Raw genomic sequence first — 9,312 nt, 5'->3', positions numbered from 1 at the left:
TAGCCCTGCCTCCAGGAAGACAAATCCCCACGACCAACTTGCCGACCATCTCTTGCGGGGGGTGGGTTGGGGGTGAAGGGACCCCCGTTAAGCCGCGGGATAGCGGCGTTTTAGCAGGGGCACACGTGCCCCTGCTATATATAAGACCTGAAGCGAGATTTAGTCTCGCTTCAGTGTCTCTTTAAGTAATTTTGTGTTTGGGTTAGAAAAAGTGGGCGGAGCTAGCACCAGCCAAATACATACCTGGGCAATGCCGAGTCTTCAGTGGGCGGAGACAAACACAAATTTCACTGGGAAAATGTAAACTGCAGCCATTCTTACACTATTAATTGTGGGGTTCTAAAACTTTGCACAGTTGGTCACTGGGTGACTGGGATTAATATTCAGAAAAGTGGGTGGAGCCTACAAAAACCAATCACAATTCACCTATTGATTTTCAAGGCAAATATTTAATTGCTGCCATATTTGCACTGTTAATGGCACAAGCCTCAAACCTGGTACAGTTGATCATTGGGTGACTGGGGTTAAATATTTAGAAAAGGGGTGGGGCTACAGCGAATCAGATGTGTTTCATTTCAATGAAAATTATTCATGCCAAAGACCACAAATCTCACAAACTTGGTCATTGACTATTGACAATTGTGTGTTAGGGTTAGAAAAAGTGGCCACAGCCAACAGCAGCCAAATACATACCCGGGAAACATCAGGACATCAGTGGGTGGAGAAAAATAAAAATGTAACTGCCAGAATGTAAACTGCAGCCATTCTTACACTGTCTGTCAATGGCAGGGTTCTTAAACTTTGCACAGTGGGTGACTGGGATTAATATTCAGAAAAGTAGGTGGAGCCTACAAAAGCTAATCAAAATTCACCTATTGATTTTCAAAGTAGTGGAGCCACAGCCAATTATTGATGCCAAAGACCGCAAAGCTCACAAACTAGGTAATTGTGTGTTAGGATTAGAAAAAGTGGACAGAGCTAACACTAGCCAATTACATACCCGGGCAACACCGGGCAACGCCGGGCGACCAGCTAGTTCATAATAAATGCTTCCTATTTTCCTGGGGTGTAACATGTTTTTATTATACAGTAAGTACAGGAAATATGAGGAGAAAAAGTAATAATTTCTTTTAAGTTTTGTTTATCACATGACTGGCTGCTCATCAGTGACAACAAAGCTGGTGCAGAGTTATAGATTCCCATCAGTAGAAGGTAAAACAATTAGTATGAGGTGAGAAGAAAGGAGGATTTAATGGTATAATTATTTAGGACAGAAAATAGAGATTTTCCAGGGACAACATTTCTGATATGATGACTGTCCCTGGAATACACAGACAGCTAGTAACTATTGGCCAGACAATGAACCAATCACAGCCCTCTCCCTGTGAAGTCACCAGTGGGCGGATCTCTCACCTCCCCTGATTCCACCCAGATATCTTTACACAACCTCTACACAGAGCCGGGACAAGATCCTCCAGCACCCAAGGCTGAGACACCAAAGTGCGCCCCTCCATCCCTGCCACCCCAGCCGTCACACACTGATTGCTATTAGACTAAGAGGCGCCACAGGGCCCACAACCTCCCCAACACCTTAATATCTAGTTATCTGGCATGCAGTCACTGTCATGTATCCCCTTTTCTTATTTCTTTCTGCTTCAAACACAATTAGGAATGACAGCTGAATGAATTCTGCGCCCCCTCCTACCCTGCGCCCTGAGGCTGGAGCCTCTCCAGCCTATGCCTCGGCCCGGCCCTGCCTCTACATACAAATAACCCAGCATGGAGGGGCTCAGTGAAGGCAGCAGTGAAGGTGTGGAGATGTCTGATGGGGTCACACAGGGCATGAAAGGAAATCTGCCCGGCCTCATAATCCAGACATATCCTGACTCTATCACTGGGGATCTTGTCAGGTAACTCGATCTCTTTCCTGTCATGTTTCACACTGTATAGATTATTCCACCTCCCCAAACACCAGGACTTGTTATTATCTCCAATCCATGACTTATTTCCTGTCCTGTCTATACTGGGGTAACACATCCCGACTCTCGACCATGTTGATCCCCCAACATCCACTTCCCAGTAGTGTCGTCCTGAGGAGAATCTCTGGCTGCTCAACACCTGAGCATACTGAAATCTCTCTGGTGTTTCTGGGCGACTGACTTCTGTCTGACCAGGATGCAGTTTTCCTGTCATCTGATATATATAGATTATTACTAGCTGTGTTTACATCCAGTAATATGTCTGCATACACTGGCAGCCCTGATGTTTGCAGAATTTCCTCTATATTTGGCAGACCAGCCTCGTTCTCTGTTTGCTGTGCGGTGGGGGTGGGTTGGGGACATGGCGACTTTACAATAACGGTAACTTTGTCCACTGTAGTAGAATGTGGATAGACCTGTGTGTCTGAATGTTTCTGCACAATTACCCCAGACATGATATCAGACAGTCCTGTGTGTAATGTGTGTGAGATGCCGGCCACATCCAGATCCCCTCCATCATGGAACTGTTTATCATGTCTCTTTCTGTCCTCCTTGTCACACAAGTCACCTGTGTCTGATTCCTGTAAGACAGTCAGTGGATCAGTCATGTTACACAGCTCCTCACTGTGACGTATCTTCCTGGACAGCTCTTCCTTCTTTATTTCCAGCCGCTGAATGACATCATTGTATGATTGTGACACCCGCTCTGCCTGCCTAATGATGTCACTCAGGACTCTCTTCTGCAGATCTTCCAGCCGTCTCCTGAGGTCTCTAAACAGGGAAATGACTTTCTCTGTTTCACAATCAGCTTTTTCTTGTGCTTTCCTCCTATGTTCCTCCAGATTCTGGACTCTTTTCTCAGCCTTCTCTGTCTCTGCCCTCAGTTTCTGCAGATCATTTCTCAGCTTCTTCTTTTTCTTCTCAGAGGCCTCATCCAGTGACATCATCTTATGTCCTACATGTCCCCCAATCACAGTGCAGGACACACAGATACAGTCAGCATCGTCAGTGCAGTAATACTCCAGGATCTTCTTATGGACGGAGCATTTCCTCTTCTCCAGCGAGGTGTTGAGGTCACATAAGACGTGTTCTGGTGCCTTGCTGTGGACTCTCAGGTGATTATCACACAGAGAAGCGTCACACATCAGACAGGACATAACAGCCGGTACAGCAGAGTGAATACAGTAAGTACAGAAGACTCCGGCCTCCTCCTGATCTGGCTGAGTAGACAGGAAACTCTCTGCTATCTTCCTCAGGGCAATGTTCCTCTGCAGTGCCGGCCGCTCCATAAACTCCTCTCTACATTCAGGACAGGAATAACCTCCAGACCCCTCCTGTGTATCCAGCACACGATCAATACAGCCCCGGCAGAAGTTGTGACCACATCTCAGGATTACAGGATCGGTATAAATGGTCAGACAGACGGGACACTCCAGCTCCTGGCTCAGATCAGCAGACGCCATCGCTGGCAGCAAAATGAGGAAGTGAAAGTGAAGGAAGGGCCTCGGAATCCAGAAGAAGTATTTGTATAATTATTTGCACAGGGGGAGGCTGAGATTAAAGTTTGTTGTGTTCCTATAGAAACCCTGAGTTTGAAACTAAGGCAAGCACTATGGTCACAATAATTCCTGACATTAAGGAAACAAGAAATGTGTAACAGATATGACAATACAATGTCAGGCAGTTTCTATGTCTAATTCTCATGCAATAGTGACATTGGCTAAAAGATAACTTTTCTGGACAATATTCAAATATCAAAGGCTGTTGGACCCCTAGAGATCAGGGATGGTCATAAATGCTAAATTATGATTCTGCGGAAAATCCACTTTCCACCATTGGCGATTACTGCTACCAATTCCGCTTTCCACTACCGATTTCCACATTCCAATGTGTATTTGCGTGGAAATCGCTGTAATTTCCACCGACTTTAACATCGATTTTCTCAAAAACTACAAGGTCTTGCCCTAAACTGTAGGGATGCTCGTTCGGATTCCGTGGAAATGCAATTTACGCATTTGCGATTGGAAATTGCATTTCCGCATCAGAATGCGGACATCGGTAATACAAGTGCGCAAGGCGGATTTCCGCGGAAATCGCAAACATGTTCGTGGAAATTTCCACCGACTTTAACATCAATTTTCTCAAAAACTGCAAGGACTTTTTGAAAAAAATCTTGTTCCATGAAAATGTTGTGTTTCTAGGACCTAAAGTTAGGACCGCTAAAGTTGGCGGATTTTGACTATAATTTAAAATGCTGAAAATCCGCATTACCTGATATGCAGTAATTTTATGACAATCAGAAGACTCAGAATGAATAAGCCAATCAGAGAATGGGGATTTAGGCGGAAATTTCAGCATTCTCTGATCGGCTTATTCATTCTGAGTCTTTTGATTGTCATAAAATTACCACATATCAGATAATGCGGATTTTCAGCATTTTACATTACAGTCAAAATCCGCCGACTTTAGCGGTTCATAGCAAAGCTCCCATAGGTCCTAGAAACACCAAATTTTCATGGAACAAGATTTTTTTCAAAAGACCTTGTAGTTTTTAAGAAAATTGATGTTAAAGTCAGTGGAAATTGAAAAAGTGGGTGGGGAGGAAGGTGCCAGTCTGCATGGGGAGTAGGGTACCAGTAGGTGGGGAGGAGGGTGTCAGTGGTTGAGAAAGATGGTACCACTCTGGGTGGGTGGGGAGGAGGATGCCACTCTGGGGAGGAGAGTGCCACTCTGGGTGGGTAGGAGGGTGCCACTCTGTGGGTGGGTAGGAGGGTGCCACTCTGGGTGAGTGGGTGGTTAGGAGGGTGCCACTCTGAATCGGTAGGAGGGTGCCACTCTGGTAGTGGGGAGGAGGGTGCCACTCTGGGTGGGTGGGTAGGAGGGTGCCACTCTGGGTGGGTGGGTGGTTAGGAGGGTGCCACTCTGAATCGGTAGGAGGGTGCCACTCTGGTAGTGGGGAGGAGGGTGCCACTCTGGGTGGGTGGGTAGGAGGGTGCCACTCAGGGTGGGTGGCACTCTGTGGGGAGTGGATTGGAGGGTGCCAGTGGGCAGAGGAGGAAAAAAAAAAGGATCAAGGTACCAGCCGCAGAACTTAGTGTAATGCGGGGAGGGAGTCTGACATCACTCCTCCCTCCCTCCCTCTCCATCATGTGCCCCCCTCTTAAATCCCCTTACAAATGCAGAGAATGTGCGCAGCGGACATTTAGTTTCCCTTTCCATTCCGGTGGCCGGCTTTCTACTTCCTGTTTCGCGTCATGGGAAACAGGAAGTAGAAAGAAGCTGGTCACCGGAACGGTAAGGTAAACTAAACGCCCGCTGCGCACGTTCTCTGCTAAACGTTCTCTGCAGGGGACTCAAGAAGGGGGCACATAATGGAGAGGGAGGGAGAGAGGAGTGATGTCAGCTCCTTTCCCCACATTACACTAAGTTCAACGGCCATCCGCGGCTGGTGCCTTGATCTTTTTTTTCCCCTCCTCTGCCTGCCGGGACACAAGGGGGGGGGGGGGGGGGTAGCCCGGGACAGCAGGACCCCTCCCCCAACCCGGGACCGTCCCGCCGAATCCGGGACAGTTGGGGGGCTTGAGTAAGAATATACAGTTGTTTCTCTAGGATATGCAGGCCCGGATTTACATTACAAGAGCCTATAGGCACAGATGTCCTGGCATCCTAGACCTCCATGAACCTACAACCCCCCACCAAACTGCACCGCAAGTGTTCTGGCTGACCCTGCTGTCACTTACTTCCCTTGCCTGTCATAGGGAGCTACAGGTACCCCTTAGTATTAAGTAGGTGGAAGTGCCTCTGACTATAGAGAGATCTCGCCAGCGGAATGCAGAGCGCAGGGTGAGTAACCTCTCATTTACACTCTCATCAGGACTCTGTATAGGAAAGGAGGGAGGTGCTAGGGTTCGAAACCTGTCTGCAACCAGGACCTATTCGGTAAGTGTTCTTTGGGCAAGACTCCTTAATGCTCCAGGGTGGCCTGCTGTGTGCTTTCAAGGACTTTGAGTCAGACAGGAGGAAAGCACTATGTGAGTATTACCATTTCAGGTAACCCTAATCACTAATGCTTTCTTTAACAATCATCACCACAATCCCTTCTGTATACAATATCCAGAGTCAGATTTAGCACTAGGCTTTGAAGGCTTGAGCCTACAGGCACCATGAGCTCGCAGGCAGCCGGGCAGCAGCAGCGCACATACCTCCTGAGTCCCAACCTCATGTTTTCACCATAACTTTTAAACCCGTACTCACCATTGATGACAGTGCTGCCGCTGGCCGCTGATGTCACTGTGGCCACCCCACTCTGCAGTGCATCTTTTTGTGTCCCATCTGCTGTTTCCATACTGAGTCCTGAGCTCCTCCCCTTCTGTGGCCAGCATTCTTGAGTGTAGCGGCGATTGCATCTGCAGTCCCGCCCACCACAGCCCTGTGCTGACACTGTCTGTTCCTGAATGAGGGCCAGGATGTAGGAGGTGCCTAAGTTGAGGATATGCCTCACAGCATGCATGCAAGACCCAAAGAGGAGACCAACAGAGAGTAAGGATGTGATGAACGATGGCATGGAAGTCTAGTCCAGTTGCAAGGATGTAGGAGGTGCCTAAGTTGAGGATATGCCTCACAGCATGCATGCAAGACCCAAAGAGGAGACCAACAGAGAGTAAGGATGTGATGAACGATGGCATGGAAGTCTAGTCCAGTTGCAAGGATGTAGGAGATGCCTAAGTTGAGGTCTAGTCCAGTTGGAGGTCCGGTTGAAGGTCTAGTCCAGTTGCAGGATGTAGGAGGTGCCTAAGTTGAGGATAAGCCTCGCAGCATGCATGCAAGACCCAAAGAGGAGACTGACAGAGAGGGAGGACATGATGGAGGATGGCATTTAGGTCTAGTGCATTTGCAACCTTTGACTGACTGCAATGAGCAGCAGTCAGCTGCCTAAGTGCCCAGCCTCCAGAGAGAAACAGTGAGTCAGACTGCAGCTCCCAGCATGCCTGCAGCTAGCTGTTGAGGTGTACCAACATTTCAGGCCTAGGCCAGCCACTTATGCTGTAAACACAACATGCAATCTTACCATCAGGTCAACAGATTGATCAATAATTTTCCTGATGCAGGAGGCACTGGGCCAGTGCATGCACAGTAGTGCATAGTTTGGCCGACTAGAGTGTAGTAATGGGGCCTTTGACAGAGGAACTGAGGGGAATGGCAAGGAAGGGGACATGCAGTAAGCATGAGGACTACTGCTTACAGATGCTTGTAACATCATTTCATCCGGACATTACTCCTCAAGTATCCTTTAAAGCCCAGATTTGGCACATTAGGTCACCGGGTGACTGGAGTTACCTGAGACCGGAAAAATAAAAAAAGATATACATACATGGGGCTTCCTCCAGCCCCCTTCAGGCTAATCGGTCCCTCGCCATCCTCCAAGGCCACCTGGATCCTCTGCTAGGTGGTCCAGTAATTCCACCAGTCGGGGCCAGTTGGTGCAGGTGCAGTCCGGCCGCATGCACTTCCCTGTTGCGCTCCCGTTTCTGGGAGAATCCTGCGGCTGCACAGTAGTATTGTGCAGGTGCAGAACCCTCTCAGTGATGATGCGCGTGTGGTCTGGCCACGCATGCGCAGTACGCCCAAATTTGCAGAGTTAATGGGGCATCTAGCGGAGGATCCATTCGGCCCCGGAGGACAGCGAGGGACAGACTAGCCTGAAGGGGGCTGGATGAAGCCCCAGGTATGTATCATTTGTTTTTATTCTGCTTGGTCTCAGGTTTCCTTTAAAATGATAGGAAAATGGGTGGAGCCTACAACTGCCAATCAATTTTCACCTATGGATTTTCAAGAGGAATAATGAAATTGATGCCATTCTTGCACTGTTAATGGCAGAGGCCTCAAACTTGACACAGTCGGTCACTGGGTGACTGGGGTTCAAATGCAGGAAAAGTGGGTGGAGCCCAAAACACGTAACTAATTGGTCCAGTCTGATTGGTCCTATCATGCAATACGATTGGTCCAATATGATGGTCCAATCATACAATTCCATTGGTCCAATCTGAGAGGCTGAATCTAATTGGTCCAATCGTGTAATGTGATTGGACCAATCTCAGTGGTCCAAACATGCAATGTGATTGGTATCATGTGACTGGTCCAATCATGCAATGTGATTGATCCAATCTGATTGGACCAATGGGATAGCACAACTGACCCAGTCTGATTGGCCCAATTATGCAATTGGATTGGTATAATCTGATTGGTACAATCTAATTGGTCCAGTCGTGCAGTCTGAGGTTGCTCATGACATCCAGAGAGATGCCACCAGATAGTAAAGGTATAGGTTTCCCCATTATTGCTTTTTTTCCTAAAGGTAAACCTTTGGGAATAAAAGCTTTGTAGAAAGGGTAATTAGTTGCGTTATTATGCTGAAGGTGTAGTGGGCGGGAATATAAGATTTGGCTAAATAGTATAAAGCAAAAAGCACCCCCTCTTTCTGTTTTAGCTTGTCTGGTTCAACTAGGAGTTCCCACTCTTACTTAGATGTTTTACTGAGATCTAGTGGAGCTTTCCCTGGAGTCTAGAGGTCCCCTTCCCTTCCTAAATTGTTCAGGTGTAGTCTAGTGGCCCCCTCCTCTTTGGCTTTTAAAGTAGGCCCTAGTAGTCTAGTGGTAGTCTAGTGGCCTCCCTTTCCCATAAGATATTTATTAGCAGTCTAGTGTTTTATCACAGCTCTCCCTGATTGTCTAGCACCTCCCCCCCCCCCCCCCTCAATAGTTTTCTGTGGTAGTCTAGTGGTCTTCACCCCTTCACCTATAAAGAATTCCCTGGTATTCCTGTGGTGCCACCTATTTCCTTTTAAGGATTTTGTGGTGGTACCTCTACTTCCCCTTTTAGGGATCCCCTGATAGTCTGATAGTAGCCCCCCTTGTCCCTGACAGTCTAGTGGTGGCCCCTTGGAACCCCCCCCCCCCCTTCCCCCGTGCAGAGATCGGCAGCTGGAAGTGGCTATGTAAGTAAAACTCTACTTCCTGACTCATGCAGCGATCAGCCCTCTCCTCCTCTTTCCTCCTACCTCTGACCTCTAGTGTCTGCACTTACTGGGTCCCAACTTATGACATCATCAAGCTGAGACCCAGTAAATGCACATACAAGTGCCCAGTAAATGAGGGAGAGAGGGCAAGTGAGATGCTTCAGTAAGGTTTGCATTTGGTACCCTACAGACATAGCTAAGGTTTGGTGCTTTACAGACATCAGTAATGTTAGTACCCTATAGACATCACTAAGGTTTGGTGCCCTACACTAAGGGTGCATACAAACATGCAGTTTTTATTGGCCAATCACTGGCCAA

At 47.8% G+C, this 9,312-nt stretch overlaps 1 protein-coding gene across 1 annotated transcript; it reads right to left on the bottom strand.

The window, feature by feature from the left end:
- Positions 1 to 1,789: 1,789 nt before the first annotated feature.
- On the bottom strand, positions 1,790 to 3,442 carry LOC137542701 (E3 ubiquitin/ISG15 ligase TRIM25-like). Its single transcript, XM_068264628.1, has one exon. The coding sequence runs from the start codon at positions 3,440 to 3,442 to the stop codon at positions 2,003 to 2,005; it is 1,440 nt and encodes a 479-aa protein (XP_068120729.1). The 3' UTR covers positions 1,790 to 2,002.
- Between the last annotated feature and the right edge of the window lie 5,870 nt (positions 3,443 to 9,312).

The sequence above is a fragment of the Hyperolius riggenbachi genome, chromosome 2 (genome assembly GCF_040937935.1).
Source record: "Hyperolius riggenbachi isolate aHypRig1 chromosome 2, aHypRig1.pri, whole genome shotgun sequence".
NCBI classification, from domain to species: Eukaryota; Metazoa; Chordata; class Amphibia; order Anura; family Hyperoliidae; genus Hyperolius; species Hyperolius riggenbachi.
The sequence above is the reverse complement of the archived record's forward strand: the minus strand, read 5'-3'. Positions and strand labels throughout refer to the sequence as shown.

Excerpts from the sequence above, each read along its gene's own strand:
- LOC137542701 (XM_068264628.1), bottom strand. The coding sequence starts at position 3,442 with ATGGCGTCTGCTGATCTGAGCCAGGAGCTGGAGTGTCCCGTCTGTCTG.